The sequence below is a fragment of the Ascaphus truei genome, chromosome 4 (genome assembly GCF_040206685.1).
Source record: "Ascaphus truei isolate aAscTru1 chromosome 4, aAscTru1.hap1, whole genome shotgun sequence".
In the NCBI taxonomy this organism is placed as follows: domain Eukaryota; kingdom Metazoa; phylum Chordata; class Amphibia; order Anura; family Ascaphidae; genus Ascaphus; species Ascaphus truei.
In genome coordinates this window covers 28,177,269-28,198,868 of record NC_134486.1, presented here as the reverse complement: position 1 = coordinate 28,198,868, position 21,600 = coordinate 28,177,269, and the positions used below count along the sequence as shown (strand labels likewise).

At 44.3% G+C, this 21,600-nt stretch overlaps 1 protein-coding gene across 2 annotated transcripts in view; it reads left to right on the top strand.

The window, feature by feature from the left end:
- The first annotated feature begins 11,314 nt into the window (after positions 1–11,314).
- The window catches only part of XDH (xanthine dehydrogenase), a 91,259-nt gene continuing 80,973 nt past the window's right edge, over positions 11,315–21,600 (top strand). The window contains exons 1-2 of one of the 2 annotated variants that reach the window (XM_075595471.1): positions 11,315–11,507; positions 20,780–20,837. In XM_075595471.1, the coding sequence (XP_075451586.1) occupies positions 11,454–11,507; positions 20,780–20,837 (112 nt within the window). In that variant the 5' untranslated portion in view covers positions 11,315–11,453. The remainder of the gene's footprint in view (positions 11,508–20,779; positions 20,838–21,600) is intronic. The other variant, XM_075595472.1, reaches the window with a different exon arrangement.

The following is a 21,600-nucleotide window of genomic DNA, read 5'->3' as shown; positions in this document are numbered from 1 at the left end:
TGTTATGCAAAGTCTGGTGTATTTATTAAGTCAGATGACACAGAGTGGAATAAATTAATTCATTTCCTGTGATCCTTTTAGGGGTAACATGAATCAATGTTGCTACATAATGCCAATTAAGCACATCTTGGTCCCATGGTATATTAACATTGGGAATAGGGTCCAGAGATGCCCTAAAGTGGACTCATGTCCAAATTTGAGAAAAAGGGGTTTGAATGTCTTAGCATATGGTTAGTCACTGACAACAAGGTGACATAGGAGATGGTAGGGGGGGGGATGTTTAAAATGAAACATTCAGTGGAGAATGATAAAACATGATAAAGGGGAGGTAATCACACTGCCCTAAATGGAGGGCTAGAGGGGTCACAGAAATTGAGTGAACATGTATCCCTCATTGAGACCCCTAGGTGCTAAATTTCCAAGTGTATAAATCCACTTGGATTCTTTTTGGAGGAGGACTTGGTCCCAGTCCCCCTTCCTTTGGCCTCTTGTGAACTGGTCAATCTCACAGAATTTTACAGCTTTAATATCTCCTCCATGACACAGATTCACGTGTCTGGACAGAGGTTTATCAGCCGTATTTCTTATTGTGCCTATATGCTCCAGGACTCTCTGTTTAAGGCACCGTTTGGTCTTCCCAACGTAGATTTTTCTGCACACGCAGATGCCTTGGTAGATGACGCCTGTGCTGAGGCAGTTGATGAAGGTACGGATCTGATATGTCTTTGTGTTGTTCCAATTGGTGAATTGTTTGGTGATCCTCATATGTTGGCATGCCTTGCATCTCTGGCATGTGTACGATCCTGTGGGTTTGGGTGGTAGTCATGTCCTAGGCGTCTTTTCTGTGAAATGGCTGTGAACAAGTAGATCACGTAAATTACGTGCCCGTCTACTGGTCATAGATGGATAGTCCTTGGTAACCCCTGTTAGTAATTCATCTGCTCTCAAGATATGCCAATGTTTTTGGAGAATGGCTCGTGCCTGTGGCCATGCTCTGTTGAATGTGCCTATAAAGCGTATCACTTTATCTTGGTGGTCGGATGGTTTATCCATTAAAAGTGATCTGCGGGTGGTGTATTTAGCCCTTTTGTATGCCATCTTGATGCTCTTTTTGCTCTATCCTCTCTGCAGAAAGCGTTCGGTCATGCTCCGTGATTGTGTTTCAAATTCCCAATATCCCAAGAAGAGAGGGAAGCCCCCGAGGTATTAAATAACTGCAAAATGCAGATTGTCAATCTGTCTGATATTGTCCTGAATGAACAGCACTATAAACTCCTCAGTAAAGGCCTATCATACTCACCCACAGCTAGTATGGACTTATTTGAATGGGTAAAGGACACTAATTTGTTCGGCAGAAAACTCAAACTCCATAAGTTTTTCCGTATGAGGGAAATTAGAACTGCCAACTCCCTTGAAGTCCCACCTATGGATACCCAAGACTTGGAGATATACCAGAATTTAGAAGCCCTACTAGAGGAGAGCACCAGGGGAAGGCCCTTACACTCTCTGTACATGACTTTTTTCTCTCTCACTCTCTGCTCCTATTTGCTATAACTGAGACCTGGCTCACTCAGTCTGACTCTGCTATGGAAGCTGCCCTCTCCTATGGTGGCCTTTCCTTCTCCCACACTGCGCGCACTGATGGCAGGGGTGGAGGTGGGGCTCCTGCTCTCCTCTCTCTGTCGTTACCGAACCCTTCCTATTCCTCCCTCTCTTGCTTTTCCCTCCTTTGAGGCTCACACTGTCCAGATTTGCTCTCCTCTCCCTGTGCATGTGGCGGTCATCTATCGCCCACCTAACTCTACTCATCCCCCTTCTGCCTTTCTCTCTCACTTTGAATCATGACTCTCTTTCTTCCTCTCCTCAGACTCCCTTGTTCTTTTCCTTGGGGACTTCAATTGCCACATTGATGACCCCTCTCTCCCTTGGGCTTCCCGCTTTCTTTCTCTAACCTCTTCTTTTGGCCTTCAACAGTGAACTGCAGCCAGCACCCACAAGGATGGCCACTACTTAGACCTGGTTTTCACTAAGAACTTCTCTCTCTCTGATTTCTCCATTTCCCCTTTTCCTCTCTCTGACCATCATCTCATCTCATTCTCTCTATCTCGCTTCTTTCCTTCTCCACCTCCATCTACCCCCCGGTTCTGCAGAAACCTGCGCTCTATTCACTTAACTGACTTTGAGTCCACTTTACGCTCCTCCCTCTCCTCTCTCAGCTCTGCTACAGACCCTGACAACCTGGTCAGGAACTACAACTCTGTCTTGTCCTCGTCTCTTGATCTACATGCTCTGCTTTCTCTCTGCCACACTCGCCACTCTAACCCTAGACCCTGGCTAAATTCCCACACACGCATGCTGCGTTCCTCCACTCGTTCCTCTGAATGCCTCTGGAGGAAGTCTCACACTCTCGCAGACTTCCTTCGCTACAAATTTATGCTGTCCTGTTTCAACTCTGCCCTCTCGCAAGCTAAACAAGCCTACTTTTCTGCACTAATCAACATGCACAAGTCTAACCCACGCCGACTGTTCTCTGTCTTTGATACTCTACTCAAACCACCCTCAGCTGCCTCTCCTTCCTCCATCTCTACTCAGGACTTTGCTGACTATTTTAAGGAAAAAGTGGAATCCATACGGCAGAACATCCCCTCAGTTTCTTCCTCCCATCCTACACCTCTTCCTAACTCTCCTCCTGCCTTCCTTGACTCTTTTTCCACTGTCTCAGAGGAGTATGTGTCACTGTTGATCGCCTCTTCTCCCTCTACCACTTGCCCTCTTGACCCCATTCCCTCCCATCTCCTAAAACCTCTTGCTCCTACTATAATCCCTACGCTCACACACATTTTTAACTCCTCCCTCTGCTCTGGAACCTTTCCATCCTCCTTCAAACATGCAACAGTCATACCATTACTCAAAAACAGCAAGCTTGACCCTACCTGTCTTTCTAACTATCGACCTGTCTCCCTCCTGCTTTTTGCCTCTAAACTCCTTGAACGTGTTGTATTCTCCCGCTTGCTCCATTTTCTCAACACCTATTCTCTCCTAGACCCTCTACAATCTGGCTTCCGCACTGCTCACTCCACGGAAACAGCCCTCACTAAAATAACTGACGACCTCCATGCTGCCAAAGACAGAGGTCATTACACTCTGCTCATATTACTCGACCTCTCTGCAGCATTTGACACCGTGGACCACCCTCTTCTCCTTCATATTCTCCATACTCTTAGTATTCGAAACAAAGCTCTATCCTGGATCTCATCCTACCTCTCCCATCGTACTTTCAGTGTCTCTTCTGCTAACATCTCCTCCTCCTCTATTGATCTCTCTGTGGGGGTACACCAGGGCTCTGTCCTGGGACCTCTTCTCTTTTCTCTGTACACACTCTCTCTAGGTGACCTAATAACATCATTTGGGTTTAAATATCACCTCTATGCTGACGACACACAAATGTACTTTTCAACACCTGACCTTACACCTGCTGTACAAACCAAAGTTTCTGAATGTCTCTCTGCTATATCATCCTGGATGGCCCTCCACCGCCTTAAACTCAACATGGCTAAAACAGAGCTCCTCATACTTCCTCCCAAACCTGGCCCTACTACCTCCTTCCACATTACTGTTAGAGCTACGATCATTCACCCAGTAGCCCAAGCATGCTGCCTAGGGGTCACACTCGACTCCTCTCTCACATTCGCCCCTCACATTCAAAACATTTCTAAAACTTGTCGCTTTTTCCTCCGCAATATAACAAAGAACGCCCATTCCTCTGTTGCTCGACTGCTAAAACTCTAACTCAGGCCCTCATTCTCTCCCGTCTTGATTACTGTAACCTCCTGCTGTCCGGCCTTCCTGCCTCTCACCTGTCTCCCCTAATATCTATCCTAAATGCTGCTGCCAGAATCACTCTACTCTTTCCTAGATCTGTCTCGGCATCTCCCCTCTTGAAATCCCTCTCCTGGCTTCCGATCAAATCCCGCATCTCACACTCCATTCTTCTCCTCACTTTTAAAGCTTTACACTCTTCTGCCGCTCCTTACATCTCAGCCCTAATTTCTCGCTGTGCACCATCCCGACTCTTGCGTTCTGTTCAAGGATGTCTTCTTTCTACCCCCTTTGTATCTAAAGCCCTCTCCCACCTTAAACCTTTTTCACTGACTGCCCCACACCTCTGGAATGCCCTTCCCCTCAGTACCCGACTAGCACCCTCTCTATCCACCTTTAAGACCCACCTTAAGACACACTTGCTTAAAGAAGCATATGAATAGCATTGTGAATATTCTGAACACATGATACATAAAGCTTGGCCCCCTGCAGATGCACTTACCAGAACTCCCTCCTACTATCTCTGTGCGTTCTCCCTACCTACCAATTAGACTGTAAGCTCCTCGGGGCAGGGACTCCTCTTCCTTAATGTTACGTTTATGTCTAAAGCACTTATTCCCATGATCTGTTATTTATATTATCTGTTATTTATTTGATTACCACGTGTATTACTGCTGTGACGCGCTATGTACATTAATGGCGCTATATAAATAAAGACATACAATACAATAAAATACACTGATTTACACCCTAAATCCAAATTCATACCATTCAGTGAACAGTTTGCCAACATTGATGTGTTCATAGACTTGGTCACAAAAGACCTGGAATACGTACATTTTGGCCACATACCAGACAATCTATCAGTATCTGAAAGAAAAGCTCTCAAAGAATTAGTTACAAATGAAGACATAGTTATCAACCTTCAGATAAAGGAGGGAATCTAATGATTCAACGTAGCTGTGACTACAAAAGAGAAAATTTGAGATTGCTGGCAGACCCTAGCTGCTATGAAACACTGGAAGGAGACCCTACTTTGACCTATAACAACGAACTGAACATCATCCTTCAGAGAGGACTTTCAGAAAAGGTCATAAGTTAAAATGAGTGTGACTAAAGCTGGGTGAAAACCCCCAAGATTGCCACATTTTACAGTTTGCCAAAGCTTCATAAGAATAAGTTTCCAGCCCCCCCCCCCCCCTCGGCAGACCAATTGTGTCGGGGATAGGGAACCTTACTGAACGGGCGAGCTCTTACATTGATAAGGTACTCAGACCTTATGTTACATCATTACCCTCGCATCTTAAAGATATGAAAGACATTCTCAAAAGGTTAGAGGATGTCCACATTAGTGAAGATACCATCCTTGTAAGTTTAGATGTTGAGGGACAGTACACTAGTATAGACCACGAATATGGTCTGAAAGCAATCTCTCATTTCTTAAACACAAGAGGCAGATGCCATGCGAAACATAACATCTTCACTATGGATTTGCTCAAATTCATGCTAACAAGAAACTATTTCCTCTTCAACAATAAGCTATACCATCAGTTTAGGGGCACTGCGATGGGCACCAAATGTGCCCCTACATATGCGAATCTCTACCTGGGATGGTGGGAATCCCAGGTAGCCTTTACAGAAGAGATGGAGGAATACACAGAGCACATTGACCTCTGGGTCCGCTACATCGACGATGTGTTCGTTCTGTGGCGGGGCCCGGAGGGAACTCTTAAAAAATTCATTGGAATACTGAACACCAATGTGTTTAACCTTCATCTCACTCTGGAATTTGACACATATTTCATGTGTTTGTCCCTGGAGAAGCTCCTTTGCTGGAGGGAAACGCGCGTTGGACGCGCAATGTTGTCAGTCTCCTACTTGGAGCTGTTTTAATGTAGTGTCTGTAGTCTCCTGGTTCTAACTTTGCAGACCCTAGCAGCTAGTCGTTTATTTATTCAATTCCACTGTTTGTGTGCCTGCCTTCCTTGCACTCTATGAGAGGTGTTTTCCCAGTTATTTCTGTGCTATTCACCCCAGCACTGCTGTGTCTGGTGGATTTAAGTTGCAGTGTTTGTATTTTTACTACACTGTATGTGCTAGCTTTACTGCCCAGGCACTTTGTACTTTAACACACTATAGCCTCTTTGCAGTGTGCAGTGCTGGTCCATCTAGCAAGGAAGCTCAATTTGTTGGCCACTTACTTATGAACAACTATATATATTCTCACTACTGGGTCTCATCGTTGCTCCAGAGGGGTTAACACCCTGACTCCTAGCATCCCCTGTCTTTTGTATCACTCTAATATCAAGTGGACATCTGGGATAGCACGATTCAATAATTAAAGACATGGATGCCAGATATTTCTGATTGAATACATTTTTAATCCACATTACACATTACTTTGGTAATATATGTTTTAAGTAATTTATTAAAAGTTAATTTTTACACTAGTTTGGTGTGCATATAAGTGAATTCTTTTAGGGTACACATTCACTTTGTGTTTCCCTTCCCCCCTTTCTGATATTTCATGTGTTTCCTAGATTTACGCATCTCAAGGGGTTTAGATGGCATACTCAACACCACGGTGTACAGAAAAGCCACCGCCACTAATAATCTCTTGGAAGCCAGTAGCCACCATCCGCGAACACAGGTGAACGGCATACCTATCGGCCAATTCGTGAGAATACGGCGTAACTGTAGCACTGACACCGAATTTGAAGCACAATCACATCTGAAGGGCCTTTATATACCTGCCAGCATGCAGGGTTCCCTTACCAGTACTCACCACTTCGCCTTGAGAAAGCGTCTCTCGCGAAACGTGCGCGTCGGCTCCGTTTACAGACGTGCACGTGGACAGTTCTGACTTAAACCGCATCAGACTATCTCGCATCGCGAGCCGGTGCGGCTCTGTGTACATGCACTATACAGGTTCTGTGTGTGCCCCGACGGACACCACGAACCTCCTTTATAACGTACAGGGTTACTATACCCTCCTGAACAAGATACATATTTGTGCTGATGATCAGTGTCACCTCTAATAGTCAGGTTTACTGACTGTGCCTGTACATGACTAATAGAGTCTCATCTGACAACATATCCTCACATCACGTCCCTGATACAAGCGTCCCTCCTGTCAGTGGTATCTCTTGATCACACATCAGCACATCTTGAACTAGTTGTGTGAACAGTGAATCTTCCACTTACAGTGTGTTACCAAGCTGATTCTGACTCTCAAGCACCCCTACCGCTATGACTCCATACTACCAGGGTTAATAGAGGTCATCCTCTATATATGGTCTCTATCTATATATGGTCCACTATTAAGCTCATTTATAGCTGCAGTACTGATGTCAGTCATACTGATACATCAATCTACACTTAGGTTTCTGCTCCTATAGGGACCTTGTATAGCAATATTGACCTTAAGTACTCACCTGCACAACTTGTGTACACCCTCTTGAGCACTGCTGCAGAACCACTAGGGGTTACCTGAGGTCAAGCCCTTTACAGCAATGGTATAGAATTATCCTACCATTCCGTCCAGCTTTACAGAAAGCACTCAGTCCACTATGATCACACTTCATTCCGGCCGGCAGTTCTATGGTGTACAGTATCTTTATAACATAACTAGCTGATATACTAGGGAGGGGGGGCGTGAAAGGCAGGGGGGCGTGAAAGGCAGGGGGGGCGTGAAAGGCAGGGGGGGGCGTGAAAGGCAGGGGGGGGCGGGGGCGGGGCGTGAAAAGGCAGGGGGTGGCGGTGTGAAAGGCAGGGGGGGGCGGGGTGTGAAAGGCAGGGGAGGGGCGGGGGTGTGAAAGGCAGGGGGGGCGTGAAAGGCAGGGGGGGGCGACAAAAACACACACATACACCGTGTCACACACACACACAGTGTCACACACACACAGAGTCACACACACACACACAGTGACACACACACACACACACAGTGTCACACACACACACACACACACACAGTGTCACACACACACACACACACACACACACACACACACACACACACACACACACACACACACACACACACACACACACACACACACACACAGTGTCACACACACAGTGTCACACACACACACACACACACACGCACGCACGCACACACACACACACACACACACACACATACACACACACACATCACCTAGAGCAACACACACGCGACACCTAACTCTACTTCCGGCAGGGGGGGCGACACACACACACAGTGTCACACACACACAGTGTCACACACACAGTGTCACACACACAGTGACACACACACAGTGTCACACACACACACACATCACCTAGAGCGACACACACGCGACATCTACCTCTACTTCCGGCCGCTGCCATCTTCTCACTCGGCGCCGCGAGGGAGGAAGGGGGTCCTTCCGGGCGCCGCCATCTTAGGCGCCGCGAGGCAGCAGCAGCCTGCCTGGCCACTGCTTGTTCCCCCGCTGGGGAGGGAGATGAGCGGTGTGCCGGGAGGGAGAGATGAGCGGAGCGCCGGGAGGGAGAGGTGAGTGGAGCGCCGGGAGGTAGAGGTGAGTGGAGCGCCGGGAGGGAGAGGTGAGTGGAGCGTCGGGAGGGAGAGGTGAGTGGAGCGCCGGGAGGGAGAGATGAGCGGAGTGCCGGGAGGGAGAGATGAGCGCAGGGAGGGAGGGAGAGATGAGCGCCGGGAGGGAGGGATAGATGAGCGCCGGGAGGGAGAGGTGAGTGGAGCGCCGGGAGGGAGAGATGAGTGGAGCGCCGGGAGGGAGAGGAGTGGAGCGCCGGGAGGGAGAGATGAGCGGAGCGCCGGGAGGGAGGGAGAGATGAGCGGAGCGCCGGGAGGGAGAGATGAGCGGAGCACCGGGAGGGAGAGATGAGCGCCGGGAGGGAGGGAAAGATGAGCGGAGCACCGGGAGGGAGAGAGGAGCGCCGGGAGGGAGAGATGAGCAGAGCGCCGGGAGGGAGAGATGAGCGCCGGGAGGGAGAGATGAGCGCCAGGAGGGAGAGATGAGCGCCGGGAGGGGAGAGATGAGCGCCGGGAGGGAGGGAGAGATGAGCGCCGGGAGAGAGAGAGGTGTGTGTGTGTGTATGTGTGTGTTTGGGGCGCCAAGGGGGAAGAGAGTGGCAGTTGGGTGACGTCAGACCCACCAATCTGATTGGCCAGAGGCTGAGGACCAATCAGATTCACCGCAGATAGCACTAACCATTCAATTTTATATATTAAGATTGTAACACCAATATTACCCACCAGCAACTGTATATCCTAATATCCTTCTTTGAGGTCCTTTGCTTTAGTGATATACAGTGTTGGCTATCTTGCATATGTAATCTCTGTACATATCCACCCCTATATAGATCCTTATGAGGACTGTATCTAGTATGCTAGTAGCATGTCTCTATTAGCACACATATACTTCTAGATCCTGAACCTATACGGCTGTCAGCATTGGGATCATTAATGTACCTTCAGTCTGTCATTTTAACACCCTTTATTTTAATTGGTTGCTCATAATAAAGATTAAGTTTTAATTCATACACAAATCACCAGAGGGCGAGCCTGAGTGCCTAAGTTGGGTTCTTTTTCTCTTAGCTATATACTCATTATTACCCAACAGCACCGCTCACCATTACTACTATCATGGCAGTAGCAGGGGCTCCCCTTTTGTCTCCTTCAAATATTTCTGTAATTTTCTATTCTGGCATTAAATTCTTTTTCTCTGATTTCTACATCTTCTATACTGTAAGGCACCTTATGATCCATTCATTTGAATTGGGCCTAGATCATCTATCCTTTAATTTCTAAATTGGTTAGCATCATTTTCTATCCTGAACCAATTACCGGAGGATTTGTAGTCCATATTAAATGTAGTGATTGAAACACTTTGGTTTAGTTAATTATGCAGACAAAAGATGTCATGCTCAGAGGCATCTAGGCATATTATTTCTGAGACCCTACATATAGAAGTTGGAGGGGCAATTTAAACCAACCTCTGTAGAAATTTGGTATAAAATCTAGTGCAGATCGCTTACCAGAGTCTGATCAGCGGGGCTGAGGTACAGTGTAAAACCACAACTCTACCACATTTTCAGCACGTTTCGTGAGAAGGAGGATGCAGAGATGCTCTGTAATAAGGGTCTTCAAGTTTGTTGCTTATTTTATGGTACAGCTGCTACTCATAAAACCCCAGCAGCCAGGGCAAATGTAAATAGCAGGTTTGGACAGGGGATCCCTGCAAGCTTGTGCGAGTTTGTAGGTTCCCCAGTGTGACTCGTAATAACCCTTACAAATATTGGGGTTTATTGGATGAATCCATTTTTTGTAGTAATAAATATAAAATGGTTAATGATATTGTAATGCAGGCTTTATCCAGCCTTTGAATAGAATGTACACTGGCGACACACTTTATTCGAGCTCGGCTAGTCCCACGAATTCGGGTATACCCGGGTGTATTGAGGTTTGTGACTGTTTTCTGCCCGAGTGCATTGAGGTATTTTCCAGGCAGGGATTTAAGCATTTTATTCCTGCTGGCTGCAATACTGCACAGTATATATATATATACTGCATTACAATTCATGAATTTATGCCATCTGGTAGACACGCGAAGCATTGCAGCCTATTAAATCCTAATCATTATCATTTAACAGATCAGCCGCCCGTCAGCCAGGCATGAACCCAGGCTGGGAAGGCAAACGCAACGGGGCTTGTCAGAGGTGAGGAGCGGCGCATTCCAGGTATCTGCCAGGTACATACCGGGTATTTGCTCGAATAAAGTGTGTCGGTGCAGTAGGTATAATATACGAAAGGCTTAATTGATTGATTAAGTGTAAGACACTTTGGGATGTAGAGATGTGTATTGGTATTAATAAATATATATATATATATATTTATATATATATATATAATCAAAAAATAAATAGATGACACCGTTCTGTGGCTAACGAAATGCTTTTATTTGTGCGAGCTTTCGAGATACACTGATCTCTTCTTCCGGCGATGTTACAATGAATGATGCTTCATTCATTGTAACATCGCCGGAAGAAGAGATCAGTGTATCTCGAAAGCTCGCACAAATAAAAGCATTTCGTTAGCCACAGAATGGTATCATCTATTTATTTTTTGATTATTGAAGCTCGGCTAACACGGTACTGATACCTCTACATGTATATATATATATATATACATATATATATATATATATATATATATATAATCAAAAAATAAATAGATGACACCGTTCTGTGGCTAACGAATATATATATATATATATATATATATATATATATATATATAAACGTTTGCTCTTATAGATCCGACCAACAGCACGCCCTCAAAAATTGATGAGGTTGACACTAGTACAAGATGAGCTTGCCAAAATATGCAAGTTTCTAGCTTTGTCGACAAAACTCTGCCCTGTAAATGCAAATACAGAACTGATTTCCATCACATCATTGGCTGTGAACGGGAGTTGTTATTCCTCCCCACGTACTTGTTTACATCATGTCGGAGTTTTGGAAGGTTACTGATTTATTGATGACCCCAAACGGAGTCCGAGAGTTCATATTAATGCTTATATCTTCTACTTACTGTAGTGCAGGGGGAATTTGGAGCAGTAGTTACTGGAAAGCTGAATCAAGCAACAATGAATTCAGAAAAGTCTACTGATCAATTGATTTTTTTCGTGAATGGGAAGAAGGTATAGTAATACAGACCATGTCTTTTTATTTATGTTTTTTTTTTGTAACTTCAATCTTATTGAAATTTGAGATATACATAATAGATGGTGTCAAGTCATACATACAATTTCTCCTGAATATTGATCTTGAATAACACGTATAACGTCCGGAATAGAGATTTATCTAACACAGCACCTGTATATCTTGTCACACTAAAAGAATACCAGTAAATTAAAATCAATTAGGTGAATTAACTTAACCAAGGAATAAGGGGGACGGGAAAGGAAAGGCGAGGGGGGGAGGGAGGGGCGCGTGTTTTATTTATGTTATTGGATAATCGTATAACTTGCATTGCTGATGGTTGATTTATCCTGAATGCCATGTTTTTCAATCTCATTAGATAAAATTAATGGACCTTTAATACCTTTATGCAATAATTCAACACAAGTTTAATACAGCATACGTCATCTGTTTGAAACAGTTGTAGCTTGTTAATAATAATAATAATAATAATAATAATAATAATAATAATAATAATAATATAATATAGGAGTTGCCATGTATATGACCATTTCAAGAATGTGCTTGTGGTAGGGGGTATCTGGTTTGCTTTATTCTTGACTAATGCCATTGTTTAATGGTATCCCCTGAGCTGATGTATGCCCCCCACTCCTGGAGTGTAAAGTAAAGCATTGCAGAACAATGCTGCTGGACTTTAGTATTAAAGAAAAATAGAAAGTGTATACAAATTAAACATAGAAACGGATGATAAAGTAGAAAAGGGCCATTTGGTGTACATACGGTGCCCTCTTTTATACATGGATGCTAAAGTATGGATTCTATTAGTTAAACCACCTTAATAAATTAGTTTTTAACTCTGTGTGTGATATTGAAATCTTGGGCTGTCTACTTGTTCTTTTTTAGTGAAATATCATGGTTAAAGTTTACTAATTGACGTACTGTACTTGTAAAGTTTACTAATTTATTTATTTATTTATAAAATATTTTACCAGGAGGTAATACATTGAGAGTTACCTCTCGTTTTCAAGTATGTCCTGGGACGTACCATCACACATAGTCATGATATCTTATGACTATATTATGCGGAATCTTCATGTATTCAAGAACGATGGTCACTGTGAAGCATGATCTGAGTTACTTCAAGAAATTATATAGGGGCTGGTTGTAAAGAATATTAGAAGAAGTTAGATAAGGGGCTTCCTAGCATATGGTATTGTGACAGAAACCAGGAAGAGGTGTTAAATAGGATATATAGGGCTTCCTAGATAGATTTTGTCTGGTTTGGACGATACAGCCCCAGGGAAATGTTCTCTGTTTATGAGCTTATGCTACATTTACTTGTGTGACAGGTTTCCCCCACCCTCTGAGAGATTACTCGATTACACGTTGTCATGTGCTGGGTTCCTGCTGGTTCACAGAAGCTATGATGTTCCACTGATGTTATTGGGAAAAACAGGACAGGCTTTTGGAGAGATAGCTGGTGCTCTCACTTGTGCGGTGCCTCCATCTCTTGCAGGCCCTGGGAGTGCTGGAGACCATCCCTGCATGAAAACCCTCTGATACTCCCCTTGATTGATTGCAGACTCAGGCAGGAGTATATTATAAAACAGGAACGGGTTATTGTATAACTGTACACAGAATACAGTCTTGAACTGATTCCCTGGCCTCTTACTTCCTCCAGACGGTCCCTGGAATTAACCCCCAGGCAAGGGCCTAGCTCTTCCTCTACTCCTTGGTGGAGTAGGAGGTACATAGTCCTCATTCCCACTCACTTAAAGGAGGGGATGGAAGGTGGCCAGAGCCCTGCACACACACTTTCGTGGGACAGTCTCTCTCAGGGGAAAGACACTGACTAAATTTGGGGTTGCAGCCCCTTGATGTACCCAGAAGGAGGGTTCAAGGTCTGAGCCCAGGATTGGGCAGAACACAGGCCTCGTCCGGCCCACCTGTCACTCAGGGGAGCTGCTTACTGCAGAGGAAAACCCGGATTGGGCCTAACACTGCCTGTACTGATAACAGGGCATATGTGTAAGGGAGGGTAGATTAGTAGTCAAAAAGGAATACTTGGCTACACTTGCACAGTGTGTGTTAAGGTGTCCCTGGGCTGGAGTATACAGTGAGCAGGGTGGGCCGATGCTCCAGTCCGCAGTTTCAGGATAAGTGAAACTAGTGGATAAGAAATCCAGGCCAAGGTTTAAGATGCGCTCTGGTTTCGCTCTGATTCTAGAGCCTGGTGATTGGGCTGAGTTCAGAGACATAGATGGAGAGCCTGAATGAAGTTTGTTATGTGTGACTGCATAAGGGTGACTTGTTTGTTGGTGTAAATAGGCAATGTAATATAGTCAGGAACAATTTACATTACTAAGGAAGGGCCTATCTTTTTCACCCACATCTGATTTTAATCTCTTTGAGTGGGTGAAATCTTTTTGGACAGCGACTACTGTTGCATAAATATCATTTGAAAAAAAGAAATGAGAATCCAGATGAGCTGGATGCAGCAGATAGATGCCATCTGGCAAACCTAGAAGCATTGCTAGAACAAACTGAAGACACAGGGAGTTACAATCAAAGCCCCTTCACAGACCTTAAGAATAAAAGTAATTTCACACCCCTTATGTCCATATGCCCGGCTGTTGATCTATTTGTCACTTGTGTAACCAGAGATCTGGAAGCACAACCGGCTAGAGTACAGTCTAGTGACAACTTGACACGTTCAGAGAGGATAGGGCTCAAGAAATTAATGTCTAATACACTATGCGCTATCAAACCTTCAGATAAAGGAGGCAACGTAGTGATTCAAGATACCATTAAATATGTTGCTGAGAATAAATGACTGTTGAGTGATAAGAAAGGTTACCAGCTACTTGAAAGTAGCCCTACAGTTCAATATAAAAACAAACTTATGATCATACTTCAGAAAGGCTTGGACATGAAACTGCCAAACAAAAACGAGTATGACTTTGTCTCCGAAGGCACCCACTGTAGCTACTTTCTACACTCTCCCAAAAATCCATAAAAACAGCCTAAATCCACCGGGAAGACCGATTGTGTCTGGGAACAACAGTCTTACAGAACATTCGAGTATTTATTTGGATAACGTCCTTCAGACTTTTGTGACGAGTTTACATCATTCGTCCAAGATACGACATATACTCTAAATAGATTGAATGGAATCGATGTCACCACAGACACATTCCTTGCGACCCTGGACGTGGAATAGCTTTAAATGACCATCAGACATAATGACAGACTTAACGCCTGAACCCATTTTTTGAGTACACGAGACAGTAGATTTTCCACACACCAGTTCATTATAGATCTTTTAAGATTTGTACTCACCCATAACTACTTTGTATTCGATGGACGTTATTACCACCAGAGCCAGGGATCGGCTATGGGCATCTTCTGTGCCCCAGACATATGCCAACCTTTACCTGGGCTGGTGGGAAGATGTGCATGTCTTCAACCCTAAGTCATCAAGGTATACTGACCATATTGAATTATGGATCAGATATATAGATGATATTCTGGCCCTATGGAATGGCAGTTTGCCATTATTTCATCAATTTGTAGCTAGCCTCAATGATAACAACTTGAATTTAAACTCACTGCCGAAATCAGCCGACAAGCAATCACATTTTTAGACCTACAGATTGATAAAGATGTGTCAGGCAATATAGTGAGTAAGGTCTTTAGAAAAAAGATGGTAACCAACAGACTTTTACAAGCACAGAACCAACATCCAACTAGCCTCATCCAGGGGATACCAACTGGCCAATACCTTAGATTACGGTGTAATTGCTCGACACAGTCTGACTTCATACTACAAGCTAAAGACCTTCAACAGATGTTTTTACAAGAGGCTACAGCTCTAAAAATCTATACAGAGCCTACAATAGGGCACTTCATAGTGACCATGACACATTGTTATCTACCAAGCATGTTTAGGCAAGGACATACAAACCAATAAGATGTTTTGGTACCAACAATATAAGGTGGTGGCACATTAAATGTGTCTTCAACAGACATTGACATCTGCTATAGGCTGATGCTGACTTGAAGGAAGTTGTGGGACCTACAACCTCAATAACTATTAGACAATCTAAAAATGTGAAGGTCCATCATGTGTGAAGTCACTGTTCCAGAGCTAAACCATCAAGCTGGCTATCAACACCCACGATAGGCATGTTCAAATGCCATGGGTGTAAAGCCTGTGAATTTGTCAACCCTTTGAAAACATTCCCTAATCAAGATAATAGTACTGTACACACTATCGACAGTTTCATTAACTGCAGAACTCCCAATGTTATATATCGTTATCATTTGACGATGTGGCACCACCCACCAGAGAGCTGCGTCGATGCATACTGGAATATGTCAACTCAGTCAGACATGAGTTGGACACACCAGTGGCACGACAAGTTAATTCACATCACCATGGTGATATTAAATGCCTATCATTTATTGACATCTATCATTTACGTGGGATGATAAGAGTAGGGGATGTTGACAGCCGACTTCTACAAATAGAGGCCAAATGGATCTATAAACCGAATGGCCTCAATGTGGGATTTACTTTCACTCCCTTTATTTGAGCTACATCCCGTACATTGGAGGAATATCAGTATTTCCCTGCTAACACTGTGTTTGGTTATCTCCGCAATCTGTCTAGAATTTGAGTAGTATTTGCTGCATTAATCTCTGCATTATTTACAGTAACTATTTATGAACCCTTTTCAAACTGTGTTCTTTTAATACAACTCGTATTCTTAGAAAAAAAAAAGAGAGAAAAAGTCCTTGGCTCACTACCAGGTATAATTAACCTGATGGGTAAGTTCCCAGTTCTCTAAATGAAGGAACAGTTCGTACATTTCACAGATGATCTTCCAGAAATTCTTTGCTGGTGAATGTGTATCTGAAATCAGACAAAACAAAAGGACCATTGCGCAATACTCTCTGATACTGGAGATCACACCCACGCAGCTGCTAACTACTTACATGAAAGTAGATAGCAAAAAGGCCTTGAAAGGTATCTTGAGCTGGTGCTCTGGTGTATGAGACTGGATAGCAGTGGGTCTTCAGGTGGTTATAATTACCCTCTCCACATGGATCAATCACAGTCACGGAAGATACATAAAAATAATAAAAAATGCCAATGGTGTAGTACCGTAACAAAATTTAATAAAACAATTAAGATCAACAGCAAATGCACTCACATGCTATACGACCTTGCAAGTGGATTACAACGTGCCTCCGAAGGCTTGAGAAGATGGCTGTGCGGTGTGTATAGAGGCTTGGTCCCGCGTCTATCTCCTACTCGTGGCCGCGACTCGGAGCTCCAGGTCTACCTCAGATGACGTCACTAATACACCGCCGCTCCTCTCCTCAGCCGGCTCACTCACGCAGTACCACGTACAGTCTAAGCTCCACCCTACTCGTGTTTCGTGACTACTGACGTCACTTCCTCAGGGGTAATCAGGTTTATTATACCTGGTAGTGCGCCAAGGACTTTTTCTCTCGTTTTTTGCTAATTTGTCTCTAGCCTCATGGATAGGCTTGTTGTATATTCCTAGGCAGCCACCCCCCCATTCACTCTTGGTGGCTGTGGGGTCTCTTTGCATTATTGGTTTATACTTGCACCATTAGGGTTAATCAATCGCACGATTTATCTGTTATCATTACACTGATCTGCATTTATTTTTGTTGAGTATCACATATATGTAAATAGGTTGAGCGCTTAGTATATGTTTTAGGTTCTCCTTTCTTTCGTATTCTTAGGTTTATTGACGTTGCCCGCTCATGGACTTTTCAATTTTTAAATTGAGTACTTTACCACTCTAAATTGTACTATAGGGACCAGCTAGCTTATGCTAGTCAGTCTAGCGTTGAGGCATTAGCATTATTGTGTATCGGCAACTTGTATCTCCATTCCGTGATCGCATGGTCACATGACTCAATGTTCTAAACACAGAATTAGTCTTCGCAAACCAGCGTGTGTACCAGCTAGCGGGGATTATATACGATCACCTCGCACAGTAATTGCTGGCACCGTTGTGTGTACTTGAAGGCAGAACCGCCCTAAATTTAATAGTGTCCTTCCCCAACTAAGGAAAGCAGGTCACACAACTGGAAGCCTGGGATTGGGGCCTTTCCTTGTGCTCTTCCCTCCGAGGAAGAGTGATTGTGGACCATACCTCTGCCTCTATTAGGGAGGTGGGGAAGAGCTAAGATGGCTGTGGGTGCCCTTGTCCTGTAGTGATGGTCCAGGGACCATCCTTCAGTGAGAGCTGAGAGCACTGCATCGGGCAGAAGCCTGCCGTGTAACTGTGCTGTACTGAAGACAATAAACCGTTCCTGTTATGTATTTTAAATGTATATTGCTTCTTTGATTTTAAATTTGTATGCTATTTATATTGCATATTGATGTAGTGTTCAAGAATTTTTGCTGGTGTTTTAAATAGTTTATTTCTGGCTTTTGATTGGTGTTTGCTTTTTAATGTTGGATTATTTTTTGACTTTTGATTTTGAATGATGCAGTTTATTTAGATATTTATTTTATTTATTCATGGTTTTGTTTTGGTGTGTTAATTATTTATTCTTGTCTTTATTTTGGATTTGATAATTGATTGGTGGTAATTTTGTTCGGTTTACTTCTTTATTTGTTTTTAGTTTGAGATTGTTTTGAATGCATTGGATCTTCTTTTTGATTGTTTAGGTTGACCATTGACTGGCATAGTGTGAAATCATGCCCATATTATATGGGCATGATGAACCCACTGTGCATTCAATTGTTTGATTGGCATTAGTAATATGTTCATTTTGCAATGTAATGTTTTATTTGGGCCTGTTTTTTTATTCCTTCCCCATTTCTTGCTATAGTGGTAAATAATGCCCATATTATATGAGCATGATGTACCCACTGTACCAATGAATGGTGGGGGTAGTTGCCTGGGGATGGCAGTTAAGCCTCCTGGGTGGGTAGTGGGGGAGGGTGGGTTAACCCAGGGGAGCACAAACTTTTCCTGCTGTGCCCCCTATCTGGCCTGCTCCGGATTCACGCCCCCCCCGCTACCTGCCGCCGTGTCAGATGATCCTCCGGGGTCACGTGACATCAGGTCACGTGACCCGCGGGTCATTTGACGCCTGTGACATCACATGACCCCACACAGTGGTTTCCCACACAGAGGACAGTGTTTCATAATCAGTGTAATACACCCTAACTGAAGTAATGCAGGCTTCTTAATTGTTCTAAAAACAACAAATAAATGATATATAAAGACATTTTTAATGAGACATACAGATTGTCTCTGCATGTTCTCCCTGGGGAAATACAGGTTAAATTGCGCAATGTTTGGATCACACATACACGCACAGGCTGGTCATACTACAGTATGTGCTCGTATAGCCAATGTTGATGTTCAGACACTGTACGACTCTCAGACCAAACTATTGGCTGGCCATGTCACCTGACCTTATAGCCTGCAATTAGTTTAGTTGCTATAGCAACATAGACGCTATATAATGTCTGAGAATTGAGATCCATGTACTCACCTACCCTGATGAAGCTCCGGCTGGAGAGAAATGCGTAGGGCATAGTGACGCAGTGACGTCACATCACATGGTGCATGCAGATCCAGTCTGCTGCTGTGTGAAGAGATCTCTGCCTCCAGACCTCCAGATACTACATTGTAGTCAAGTATACCGCTGTTATACATGCACACTGACACTAATGTTGCTGGTGGGATAACTTTGATCATTCTATGAGTATATGGTAAAGTTATGCAGTGATGCTAGAGCAGCCCTGTTTAAAGAAACAGCATTTATATGGTAGTGTAGACAATTTTTGTGTTGTCCCACTATACACACGTGCACATTGGTATAATTGATGCTGCAATCGAGTAAGCAATTCAAAAGAAAAACTTGATGCTGTGGGCAAAAGTAAAGGCAGGAGACTCTATGATCAAAAACTGCAGCGTTCTATGTGATAAGTCATCAGTGTTCAAACTATGTATAGGATACAGAGCGAACTTCATGCGGCTCATCTGATCTATGATACAGCATTATCAAACACTATGGGGCCTATGCACTAAGCGTTCATAAGCCACTTATCGAGCACATATCGCCCCAAATGCCTATTCTGTAAGCTTTAAGAACTATATACAGAATAATATGTCCAATATGCCCCAGTTTCATGAACTTGTGCACAAGCACATTTCTATTCATAAGCAACAGAGGAATGTATAATGCTGCAGAGCAATTAACCTTCCCAGACGGGGTACATACACTAACACGTCACACGTGCACATTCTGGTTTAACAAAGAGGGGAACGATTTGACCACAAAGCAAAATCTCTTATGTCCAGCTGCTGTTTTTGTTACTTTTTATTTTTTTTCTGTGGCTCTCTTTGATAACCAATGGTATAAATATAACCTTCCTATTTTCCTTGTGTTTAATTGAAGCAAAAAGTAATAAATATCAAACATAACAAATATATACAATGCAAAAAGCAATGGTCTGCTGCTCCATTTGAGTAATGTATTTTGCCAGTTGGAGATCTAGAACTTTAGTAAGAGGCCAGTGAAAGTTGTAATATAATTCCTGTATAGTTATGTGCTATCACAGGGGTGCGCAAACGTCTTGAGCTGCGTCCCCCTGCCAGGGAGCCACAGCGTTCGCGCTCCCCCTCCCAATGACTCTGTGTCAAATGACGTTGCGGGTCATGTGATGTCACGTGACCCCGCCGCATCATTTGACGTGTGTTGCCATCGTCACATGACCCGTGGCATCATTTGATGCCGCGTTGACGTGTCGCCGAAGACCCGGCAGAGAGCAGGTAAGTGAGTTACAGAGGCCTCACACTTCCCCCAGCATTTAATTTAAATGTCGTGGGGGAGAGTGTGGAGCCTCTGTAACCGCCGCGCCCCCCAAAAAATTCTCCCGCCCCCCACTGGGGGACGCGCCCACTAGTTTTCGTACCGCTGTACTATCACACAAGTGAATTCTCTGTAGCTTGTCATGGAGAAGGATAATTGTCTCTCCTCTACGACTGAACTGAAATGATTTGCTGCCTCCAAGGTCAGTATGGTGTAGCTGGGGTGCCCCAGTTGACTGAATTATTTACACAATTGCTGGAAGTATTTTATCTTGAAATAGTTTACTAATAAGCAATTAATATGCAGGGTTCCCTGTGACGGTCAAAATCAAACTGCAGATATTGTTTAGAGAACAATTTCAAGTCCTATAATATTTGTATTTTTATTTTGTTTGCAGGTCACGGAGAAAAATGCAGATCCTGAAATGACTCTGTTGACCTATCTTCGAAGGAAATGTATCCAATGTGTGGTGTCTGTAGTGTTGAGGTGCAGAGTGTCTGAAAAATCATATCTAATGTAACACCCCTATCCATTCGGGCAGGATATATATGGTTAGGAGATGTTATTGGTGCTCACCTGTTGGTAAATCTGGAGCCTGAACCTCCGCGTATAGAGAGCTGGTGCACAGCGCCTCCTCCTGTATAGCTAGGTCCCCAGTGCAGCCGGCAGCGCGTGCGGCCATGCACATGCCTCTCACCAGCCCCTTACCTGCTCCCTGGTTGTCCCCAGTCCCTCCTCGCTCCCAGGCTCACTGCGCACTGTGACGCGTCAGCCAGCAGGGGCTACAACCAGTCTGTGTTCCCAAGCGGCAAAGCGTCACATGGGGTGGCAGGGAGCCAATCAGAGAGGCGGGGGAGTGGGAGCAAGGGGGGGAGAGCGAGAGGTGGGGGGGAGGAGTCTGCTGAGCTCCTTATATGTCACAGTAGCCTGTGTGTGTGTGTGTAGGGGGGCATGCTTTTTTATTTTTCTGTTTTGACCATGCCCCCCACGCCTTAGAATGCCGCCTTCAGATCGCGGTATAGCGCTCTGCACGTGCCGCCAGGTCGCAAGGCGGGCGTGCAGGCGCGTGCAGTGGGGCCTCAGCCTAAGGCCCAGCCAGATGCAGGAACCCACCCTCACAGGAACTTGCAGTAAAAGGAATCACCTCAGAGTGCCAGGAACGGTAAAACTGAACATGTTTATTGGTTTGCAATATCATCAGCAGGTAGTACTCACATA